Source organism: Argiope bruennichi, chromosome 2 (assembly GCF_947563725.1).
Source record: "Argiope bruennichi chromosome 2, qqArgBrue1.1, whole genome shotgun sequence".
Lineage (NCBI taxonomy): Eukaryota > Metazoa > Arthropoda > Arachnida > Araneae > Araneidae > Argiope > Argiope bruennichi.
This window is the reverse complement of record NC_079152.1, coordinates 113,147,350-113,159,411: the sequence shown is the minus strand read 5'-3', so window position 1 is coordinate 113,159,411 and position 12,062 is coordinate 113,147,350. Positions and strand designations below refer to the sequence as shown.

At 25.2% G+C, this 12,062-nt stretch overlaps 1 protein-coding gene across 1 annotated transcript in view; it reads left to right on the top strand.

Annotated features, from left to right (window-relative positions):
* LOC129961988 (kinetochore-associated protein 1-like) overlaps window positions 1-12,062 on the top strand; it is a 102,739-nt gene that overhangs the window by 76,194 nt on the left and 14,483 nt on the right. Inside the window, exons 39-44 of the mRNA XM_056075641.1 lie at window positions 1,081-1,179; window positions 2,865-2,957; window positions 3,074-3,152; window positions 5,981-6,039; window positions 7,454-7,649; window positions 10,979-11,227. Of these exons, the coding sequence (XP_055931616.1) occupies window positions 1,081-1,179; window positions 2,865-2,957; window positions 3,074-3,152; window positions 5,981-6,039; window positions 7,454-7,649; window positions 10,979-11,227 (775 nt within the window). The remainder of the gene's footprint in view (window positions 1-1,080; window positions 1,180-2,864; window positions 2,958-3,073; window positions 3,153-5,980; window positions 6,040-7,453; window positions 7,650-10,978; window positions 11,228-12,062) is intronic.

Below are 12,062 nucleotides of genomic sequence, written 5' to 3'. Positions count from 1 at the left end.
AATGGGTTTTGGGAAATTCTTTTTAACTTGATAGTTTTTCCTGATGGTAGTAAAATGTAACTGCATTGAAAGATTGTGCCATTAAGCTGATACTTTTCATGAATGTGTTATAAAAACTTTAATTATTGAAGTATAGTTTATTTTTTATTCCTTTTCTTTATATATTTGTTGGAAGTGATAATATCAAAATAAAACTATAGAATTTTTTTTTAATATGTCAATTTAAAGATTAAGCATTTTATTTATAGTGTATCATTATTGTATAGTGCAGAGATTGAGTGGATTTGAGGTATACATCAGAAGAACTTTTTTTAGAGTTTGTTAATTTCTTTTATACTAATTTTTCTTATTTCTGACATCCTTTATTTTGCTTAATTGAGGTTGTATTATTGAATAAATTGACCCAAAAATATTCAATAAAAGGACACAAATGAAATCTAATGTTTTTATTGTGTACTAAAGTTTAAAAGCCCAGTACAAGCTGTCCATAGATTGTGCAAAAATTTGCTTGAATACTTAATATTGAGAATAATTTTAATGAAGTAATGTTGGAATTCATTGTTCTTGGGAAAGCATTTTAAGTGTTTTCACTAAATTTCTATGTCAAGATAGATGTTAGTTTTATATGCTAAACCATGAAATCTGAGCTTTTTCAGCCATTATTACTAAAAATCTCAATCTTTTTTTAAGCTAATTATAGCAAATGGCACCAAATGTTAAATGATTTCAACTCTGTTTTATTATTATTGTAATATCCTATACTACATTAGTTTTTAATGTTGTTATTTTCCTAATAAATTCAGTGCTGCATACTCTACCTACATAAGTGCGTAAAGGTTTGACTTTTTATTTTGTAAAGCCAATAAATGTATCATTAATTTGGTCCTTTTCTTCATTTTTGAGTACAATGTATTAATTACTAAAATTGAAATATTGTGCAAATTTTTGATTATATATATATATATATATATATATAAAGTTTTTCTTGTAACAGTTTACTATTTTATTATTTAATCTGCAAATATTCAAGAGAGTCTCTCTTCTCTCATTTGTGTTTTAAACATTTATTTTGAATTTTAGATCAGCCCGTACAGTTATGAATTTCTTATTTTCATTGAGGAAGTTTTGCATTCTTTATCAGCAAGTATACAGACAATAAGTACTGGCTCTTTTGAAAAGGTAAATTATATTCGATTTAATGCAAATAATTTTATTGTAATTTTTGTGAATGTGAGTTTCATTTTTTCTATTATTATGTAATTTCCACTGAAATTAAAATATGAAATTTTGTTTCTTAATTATTCTTTTTGTTCATCTAATCTTCCTTTCTGCAATCATATTTATTAGAAATAATAAATTTTGCTTTTGTATTCAAATTTTTATTTATATGCATTTCATTTGTATAAATCATTTAAGGATTTTATTCCATTAATAATTTTTCACCATAGTAGCAAAAAAATATTGTCAAACAAGAAGCCATTTTTGTTTGAATTTAAATTAGCAGTGACTATATAAATATTTCTTTTCAATGACTGCATTTACAAGCTTTGGCAATATTTACAGCAATTGACAATTACACGATTTCATTTTCCATTGTGAATAGAAAAGTATGATGTGAATGAGTCTTCTTTTTCTATGAAATAATTTGAAATTTTAGCTATATGAAATGTTTTATTGAAAGAATGGGGGCGGGGGAGAAAAAAAAAGAACGAAAGGAATGAATTAAACATGCAAATGAATCAATTAATACAGTTAATATATTAAGATAATTAATTCAGAGAGAAATTTAGAAGGAGAGAGCAATAATTCGTTTCAAGATTCTAGGCTAGCTTATATAGTTGTGTTTCAGGAGTGTTACTGCAAATATAAATATAACACTATGAGATAGTTTTATTTTTAATTTGTGTTTTGTTCTGTTACTGTGCTAATTTTTAAACTAAATATTAAATGTTTTAGAAAGTTTTCAGACATATTGATTATTTACATAGCTTTCGAGCATATTGTTCACCTTAAAAAAATCTGTGCTTACTATTTTTATTATACCTTTAAAATGTTTAAAATTTACTTTGCCTGTTGAATATACCTTCATAATGAATTTGTTAGATATAAAACCCTTTTCAGGTCCAACAAGTTTTATTTTGTGTTGATTTAAGTGGAAATATCAAAAGAAAATATAGGATTTTAGTTTATCCCTAAAATTGTCTTCTTATGATAATTGTGCTAAGACAACATATGAATTCTTTATTAATAAATCTAAATTTTTTAGGATTCTTTATGTGTACCTTGAAATTCGTATTTGCCGCTTTTTTTGGACTTCTTTGTTTTTAGTGTTGAATTTGTTTCCTAAATGCTTATGAAATCAATAAAAAGAAACATTACAAGACAAATAATTTTGTTTCTCAACTGATTAAGTTAAAGCATCAAAAGAAAATCATTTAAACTAAATTATCTTTTTTTTTTTTCCCCAACTACTGTACCAGAACTCTTAATGTCCTCACTTAAATGTGTGAAGCAACCTGAGAATATTTGCTTGCATTAGTCAGCAGAAGCTGAGCCCCTTATGATGTATAATTGAAATCCTTTTTTTTTCTTCCCCCAAATCAAATATTAGTCTGACTTCAATATATAACTATTTCAGAAACAAAAATAATTTTTTTTAGTTATTCATTGATCAAATTATGATCTAGATTCATTTCATAAACTACTTTTTCATGCATTTGAATTATGTATTCAAACCAAACTGAATACATAATTTATTTTATTTTTCATAAATTTCGTATATAAAATTACTATATTGTGTGTTATATTTCATTATTTTTATTGTATTTATCTTAAGTGTCTACTATTTTTTTCTTTTTCCGCAGAATACCCGAATACTAAAGTTTTTAAAAGTCTACGAAAGAACATCCCCAGTTACTGACATGGAAATCAATAGATGGAGTGCATTATATCCTACAGTAAGGATCTAATGCCTTTTATGATTTTCATTATTTTTTTGATGTTATTTTTTTTTTTTTTTTTTTTTTGAAAAAAAAAATACTTTGAACATTAATATAAATTTATCAATTTTTAGAATCCTAAGCTTCCTGAAATTGCTTCCAAGCGTTTACCTTTCCATTTTTTCTGTCATGAAAATCCTTTCCCAATCATTAGTGAGTATTACTTTTTTGTTTGTCTTGTTTTAAAAATAAGTTATTTTATTGTATGCTTTAGTTTAGTTAGATAGTTAGATGAAATTGTGTTTGCTTTTAATTTCAATTAGATCTTTATGTACAATAGATAGTCATCAACAAAATATTCAAGCACATTGTGGTAGATAATATAGATATATTCCTATTCTATGTATTATGCAATTCTTAATGAAGTCACTTTCTAAGACATTGTAAAACCAATAAAAATATAATTTATTGAGTAATCGATCTTCTGTTTGTATGTTCTTTTTTGTGGAACTAAAACTTCTCTTTCTTATTCCTTATGTAAACTTTCCTGATAGTAAACAGAATCTTTTTAATATTTAGTAATCTAGGTATTTCTTCTCTTATTTAATTGTAAAAAGAAGGCTTTTTTTTTCAAAATAACTTTTGGGTTTCTATTATTTTGACTTAAAAAATGAAAACTTGTAGTATATACATTATTTATGCGATTGTTGAAAAACTTGTTTCTTGTTTAATACAGGAACACTAACTTAAGATATCACTCTATGAAAAGTAATGCTCAGATTTTATTTGAGTTAAAACAGTTTTATGAAAAATATATTTAAAGTTATTTTCTAATTTCTCTTATTAGGACAGCATATCTACAAATCACAAAAAACTCAGATTTTTTTTTCAAGTTTTAAAAGAATTTTTTTTTCTTCTGAATTTTGGCTTAGGTTTAGAATTATATTTTGACTTCTCTAATGTAATATTCATTCATAAAAGAGGTAATTAAAAGATAAAAAAATTAGCAAATTTTTTAAAAGTTTGTAAGTTTATATCTAACAAAAGATGATGATTAAAGTAAATGTTTATATCTTAATCTCATTCTTTAAGTCTAAAATGTATTTTAGATGTATTTAAATTTGTTTAGCTTCTTCAGTCGAATTCTTGACGGAGAAATATTATCCAAAAGTCTGCATTTTTGAAGCATATTTTTCCTTTAAAAATACTATAAGTTAGTATATTGTTGGATATGGATATGTATTTATTTTGAGTTTTTAGAGATATAGTAGAATATTATCAGGATTTAAAAATCGTGCTTATTAAAAACAAATATGCCTTTCCAATTTTTTAAAAAGCCTTTAGCACTATAAATGCACCTTTAAGCTTATAGAAATGTTGCAGAAAACTGTCAGGATTTTGAAACAATAGTTTGTGATAAATGTTTGGCTTGAATGTGAATATAAATTTTTTTAATATGACTATATTAGGAAATCATGAATGTAATTTTTGTCAAATTCTTTTGGATGTTTTCATTGATTGGAATTTAATTGATAGAATGTTACAACATAATTTCTTTTATTACTCTGTTTTAATTAGCTTTGAAGGGCAAAACTGGTGAAAATTTGAAAGTTTTTCTTTCCCCTCTTTAAATTTGAAGGCACACTGTAAAGTTTCTTTTCTTAGTTTATATAGCGTTATCTTGTATTAAAGCTAATTAAAAATTTTCTTAAATGAATAGCTGCCTTTTAAAATTACTTTGTTGTACCTTTTTTTCTATCTAAATTCTGCTGTTTAATATTGTAAATTTTTTTTATAACTGTATTTTTGGAATATTTATATCATTTTGAATTTTGGATGCCATTTAATCCAACTTTTTGAAATTAAAAAAAAAAAATGTAGTCATATTTTAGTTATGAATAGAATATAAGCATTAAGTATTTTTAAAGAACTTTAATTACAATATTAAAGAACTTCTGCTAAACATCAAGTTATCAGTTTTTTTAAAAGCAGAACTTTGGAATTATGTCATTCCTATTGTTAGATATATCTTGAAAATTATATATTAGATAATGTAATGTATTGGGTCAGTACACATTGAAAGAAGGTAGAAAGAGGCTAATAATATTTTATTAAGTTAAATTATTATTAGCCTCTTACTTACTGTTGTGCCCATCTTACTATTATCAGCAAACTTAAATGCATGGATTTATTTCTGAACTTACTATAATTAATGTTAATTACTATTACTTTAGTTATAACTTAATATGTATAATAGTTTATTGTTATAAAAATTTATCAATTTTTTCATTATGTTTGGGCTGAAATGTTTGTATGTTTGTTCATTTTGTAATTTGTACACTGAAGAACCAGAATATCTGATACACCTACATAATATCATGTAGAATCTCCACAAGCATGCAAAAGTGTCAGAAAATATGACCTGGGCTTGACTAATGTCTTAATATAATCACATCATGAATTCCACAGGGCAGTCCGAAACTCCATAGGAGTGCAATGAGATGGAGATATCTTCTGAACAGCACATTGCAATGCATCACCGATATGTTCCATAATGTTCATGTCTGAGAATTTAAGTGACCAGTGCAAGTTCTAAAATCAAAAGAGTGGAGCCATTCAAAGCAATTTTTGATGTGTAGGGTGTTACATTGTCTTGCTGGAATTGTCAAAAATTTGTTGTAATGCACAACGGATATGAAGGATTTTGGTGAGTAAACAGGATGTATATGAACCTGTCCCTTACCAGATTCACCTCTTGACATATCAAGGGCTCCTTATCACACTAACTAACTGCAATGCTTCAGCCCATATCATCCCAGAAGCTCCACCAGATTGAACAGTCTTCTGATTGCATGTAAAATCCATAGATTCATGAGGTTGTCTCCATACCCATATACATCCATCTGCCAACCATATTATGTTATTCTGATTAGTTCTTTGGTTCTTTTATTTGTATATACACACCTGTACCAGTTTTCTGGCTCTTCAGTGTATTTTTAACAAATGAGCCTACTTGTTAAAAATTTTGTTTATTTCAACAGATCCAGAATTATCTGCTAATACATTGGACATATGGTTGAAAATTGCTCATGTTTTAAAAGTATGTTTTTTCCTTTATAAATTTTAAAGTATGTTTGGTATTTTTATTAATATTATGCAATAAGTTTTTGAAAAACCTTTTCTAATTTTCAAAGCTTTTATTTTTTTTATTTGTAGTCCCTATTTGTTTTTTTTCTGACATATTTTGCAATTTTTTTTTTTTTTTTTTGATTTTTTTTTGTTTTGTGCTATGTTTCTAGTACGTTTTCTTTCTTTTTTTTTCATTATTTAGTTGTGTCTTTATATGTTACTGTTAATTTGTAGTTATGGTCGTATAATTTTAAGTAATATGCAGTTAATTATTTCTGAATTTTTACTTTAATTCTTATAGAAATGTTTGCAGTTTTTGTTACTTGTTATTGAGAAATATGAAAGCTGTTAGTAATTTCACTGTTTTTGTTATTTATTTGATTCATAGTTAAAAACCATATATTTATGCTATTAAGAATAATGCACATATATATAGATTCAATAATTTTTAACATGAATGAATGAGCTAATTTGAATGTTTTTAATTTGAATTCATCTTTAATTTGAGAATTTCTTGTGCTTGTGAATATCTCTTATTTACATGAACTATTATTTCAAATTTAATTTGGTTGTTTTGAAATCAATACTGAAGATTGGTTTTATTTCTGAACTATTTTTGTTATTTAAATATTCATTACCTTCTGTTCTCAGTTATTATGCATGATTTTTTTTTCATGGAAAATATTTTAATATTTTAATTTTCTCAAGGACCTTGTTATTGTATAATGTGTTCAATAATAATCATAACAAAGTAATTAAAAATTGTCACATTTTAAAAATTATATGAGAATATTTATTTTAAAGTTTTACTGTGCATTTATTGCATTTAAGATCGAAATTTCTAAATTATTTACCTTTTTAAAAAATTGCTTACTGTTTATTTATAATTTTTTAGAACTATTTTTGTTATTTAAATATTCATTATCTTCTGTTCTCAGTTATTATGCATGATTATTTTTTTCATGTAAAATATTTTAACATTTTAATCTTCTCAAGGACCTTGTTATTGTATAGTGTGTTCAATAGTAATCATAAGAAAGTAATTAAAAATTGTCACATTTTTTTAATTATATGAGAATATTTATATTAAAGTTTTACTGTGGGTTTATTGTATTTAAGATCAAAATTTCTAAATTATTTACCCTTTTAAAATATTGCCTACTGTTTATTTATAATTTTTTATTTAATGAAACTGTCAAATTAAAAAAAAAATTGTTGTCATTTTTCGTTTAAAAAAGTGTTTTCTTTTGTTGTATTCGTTTTTAGATCTAACCTTTCTTAATTTGAATTTTTTGATAGTCAAATTTTTATTTATTATGTTTGAATTATCTGTCTCCTATTATGCCATTTTTTATATTTTAAATGTTGTATTTTTTAAAATTTAGATTCCAGCAGATCACTTGATTATTATTGCTGTTAAAAATACAGTTTTGAAGTATTTAAAACAAGAATTTTCCACACATATCATATTGAATCCTGACATGAAATTTGTGGACAAGATTGATAAAATGATATCAGAGGTCAAGGAACTGGAATCATCTGTTGCATGTATAAGTTGGGTAGCAAACCAAATGCCTGCAGGTAATTCACCTTTTAAAATTTTTTTCTAATAGATCTCTAGATTTCTAATAGAAATATAATGTCGGACATTATTTTGCACTTAAATGATGCATGTGTTTCATTTTTTTACTCTTCTGTGACATAAAGACTATAACAATGTCACTTAGTGTGTAAAAGTTGAAGTTTGGTTATCTATTGTATGAAAACAATTTTAAATATGAACTTTTGAACTTCATATTTAAAACTTGAAGAAGTGATGGCTTTTTTTTGTTAAAGAACTGGTAATAGTGACCCTCACTACTCATGAAATGTAGTGTTCATTCTTCTTGTATTATACATGAACCGACTTACATTCAGGCTGTATTAGGGAAAATCAGATTGGTCTTTGTATCATGAGCTCAGATTGCTCTAATGCAATAACTATTACCAAGCACATAATTTCAATATTAGTTTTTAAATGTAATAGTGATCAAATCCATGGTTTTCTCTTTAAATTCAAATCTGAATGGACTTTACTATTCATAAGTTATTAGTCATTGTTTGATCATTTAATGAATTAATAAACATTATGTAAATTTTATGAGCAATTCAGTTGAATCTTATTACAATTCTTTAAAGTATTTCATACTTCTTTTAAAATTGTACAATAGTTTGCTAATTTACATGAACTTGATTCTTTATATGACACTTCTACTTTGAATATTTCCCATTTTAGCATACAATACAAATTTAAAATTCAGAAATAAAAACAAACATTAACCCAAGAATGCATGATTTTTTTTTTATTTTTTACAAAATTAATATATGTGCTTTGAATACCTACTTATAATTAGAAGAAAAAAATGTTTTTAATTTTAATTATTTTTTTTTCATAATTTTTTTAATTAAAAATGTACCATATGGCTGCATTGTGAATTAAACTATATCCCAGTGACACAAATCATATTATAATAATTTTATGATAAAAATAAAAGTTCCTTTTTTATCAATATATTTTTTTACAATCCAAAAAAGAAAAAAAAATTATTATGATAGTATTTTTATTTTTAATGGTAGAACTATTCATACAACAGCCATCTAGATATTTTTCCAAGTTTCCAATTTAATTCTTGCACCACCTTTGCCATATATTGGTCTTTTCTACAAACGTTTATCAATAAGCATTTATAAAAGGCTTTCCAAACACTCTTTGTTGCCCTTTAGAACAGTCATGTGAAGCTTATAAATGGAATTAAAAATGTATAGTCATATGGCTACACAATGCAATGTAGGGTTAAGTGTTGAAGAAAAAAAAAGGCATGTTTCTTTCTCTGCCCCCTTCCCCCCAAATGAATTGAAAACAATTTTGGTAACTGATGAAAGCTCTCATGAATTTGAAGAATTGGTGGGTAATAATACAGAATTTCCACTTTCCTTGAAAACTGCTTGAATTTTATTTTGCTGAATTCAAAGGCCTGTGGAAATGCTTATTTTTTAGATACTTGAAAAATAGGAGAAATGTACATCCATTATGTTTGGGAGAGAAGTAAAAAATAATTTGTGACTCGTTTTTTGCATTGAGAATACTGCTAACAGAAAAAGGATGGTGATATGCGAATACTGTTAATCTATAATCTGTTTTCTAAATGTAGTTTTCAAAAGTAGGGGAGGGAGCAAGCAGGATTGTCACCACAATTATCAAGTAATCTTCAGCAAATCCAGTAGCATTGATTGTGTATTTAAAATACTAGATAAAGAACTGAGAGTTTTTGAAGTGTGCAGAGTTGTTATTCCTATAGCTTTTGTAAGTATTTCAAATTTGTTACCAATCAGAGGAATTACCGGAATACTAGTCTGTAGGCCAACAAAATTTATTTTATTTCATATAACATTTCCCCATCTATTAAGACCATTTTTTACACTCTAATTACATTTAAAACTATGGATACTCTTAACTTTCTTGAAATTGTAAAAAGTAATTGAAATTCTGGTAATTTCTCATATTCAAACAGCAAAAAAAAAAAAAAAAAAAAAGATCTAAAATAAGTAAGATATGTTTTGAAAAATATTTGGTTTATATGATTTGAAAAAATGTAATGAAAGAATTTTCAAATTGCTAATAAACTTAGATTATATGCAAAAAATGCTTGCTCTAAGAGTATCAAAAGCAAGTACAAGCGATTATTGTAATCTCAAAGTGATGAAAATATACTTCAAGAAAAGGAAATACTCTGCAGTTTCAATTAAAATGATTTAAAATAAAAAGGCATGAGCATTTTAGAGATAGTTTCTACATTGAAGAATTATGCTGACAAACTAGTTGAAAAGGCAAATAAAATTTTTCATGGCAGAATCGAACCGTTTTAAAAATTAGGGGTTTAACAGCATGATTTAAAATCTGAATTTAACGATTTTTAATTGCATTATTTCTAATTCATTTATTTAAATAAAATTATTTGTTAAGATATTTGTATTTCTCTCTTTCTGTCTCAATTTTCTCTCATTCTGTCAATCATGGATAAAATGCCAAATTAGAGACTTGTGGAATCAACATTTTGTGTGTGTGTGGTAGTAAACAAGAAAATAATGGCTCATTTAAACATTAATATTGAGATTATTAAATTGAAATTTTGCATTTGAATGCCTAAATATTTAATTTTATAGCCGTTGAATTTTCTGATGAAGGTCCTTGAAAAGTTCTTGATTTTTTTTTTCCTTCAGGAGCAATGAACACCTGTAACATTTAGAATTTGATAATAATTATGTCAGTGAACTGTTGAGGAGCTGAATCTAAGAGCCTTTAAAATATGCACTACTGTAAAATCTAGATTCTCTAGAAGAGCAAATGACAATTGCCAGCTTGGCAGTAGTTCTCAGTCAATCAAAAAATATTATTTTGTAGACATTAGATCTAAAAAACAAACATTCTATCTACAAGACAAGGTATTAAAATATATTAATTTACTATGAAGAAATTTTGTATGAGGATGTGATTTTATCGAGTCATTAAGTGCATTGGCTAGATTTTAGGAAGACTTTGACATTAAAATAACTCTATTTTAAGTGACACTTATATTTTAATATTTACATGGATTTTTTTTTAAAAACACATTCTTTGTTGTATATTTTCTATGCAAATAGTTTTTTTTCTTCTTACTCTTACTTTCAATTAATAGAATTTTGTACATATATGTAAAGTAGAAAAGACCCTGATTAACATTTCATCAATCCCAGCTACTATATAACTTTATAGAATTATAATTACAATTCTCTTTATGATTATGTTAATAATTTTATATTCATATTACTTTGAGAAATAACTTTTATAGTATTTTCAGTTTTAGATTATTAAAATACTAAAATTTTAATAGGTGGTAACAAAGTTGCATTTGCATCTCTGGCTGTTGATTATGCTCAGCAATGGTTTGAACAATCTGCTGATCCTGTTATAGAAGTCTATAATAAATTGGTATCTTTTAAACAACAATCTGCCATTGAAAGAGCTGTGCACAAAAATAATTTAGCTTCAGACAAAATTCTCTCTCTGAAGCAGTCTCCTTCTCAACTTATTGATCATTTGATTGAAGAATTTTCATTAGATATTGATCAATGTGTAAAAGGTAAGTTTTATTATTTATATTGGTGATGTGGTTTTTAAAAACTTCTTTAACTTCTTTTAAGTACAATTTATATATATATATATATAATTCATGCTTGTTGTGTTTACACATTATAAGTCATACTTGATCTTAGTATTGTAAAGTCAGCATACTTACTGAAATTTTATATATATATATTTTTAGCTATGCAGTCACAAAATATTTATCTAGAATTTTTGAATAAATAAATTTTTGAGGTCATCTAAGTTGAGATGAGTTTCTTGACTTCATAATTTCTTAAGCTGTGAACTGAAACACTAATTAGAAAAGTTACTGGATAAATTTGTGTTCATTAAATGCTTGACGTCATGTTCACTAACAATCAAATATAATAAAATTAGTTTCTTTATAATTTAACAAATACAGAAAAATATTCTTATTCATTTCAGTTAAATTTTTTCAGTAAAACAAATGGAATGAAGAAAATAGTTTTAGTTAATAGCACTAGTTGGATTTTGAAGTCAAAATGTCATTTAAAAAATTATTTTTGAGGCAATTAAAAAAACTTGCAAAAAGTCTTTTTTTTTTTTTTTTTTTTTGTTATATGTTTAATATTCTTTTAATATCTGTCCATAAAAAAGTTTCTAAAATGGATTTTTTTCAAACAGATTTTTGATAATTTCTCTTCTCAATCTCCACAACTTATATGTTTGTATATCAATAAAATTTAAAATATAATTCAGAAGTACTCAATTAACTTATGGTATTTTTAACATTATAGTGAATGTGTTGTGATTTTCAAATGAACTGCCCGCTTTTAAATACACTAGTTTTAATTTCCACAAACACAGCTACA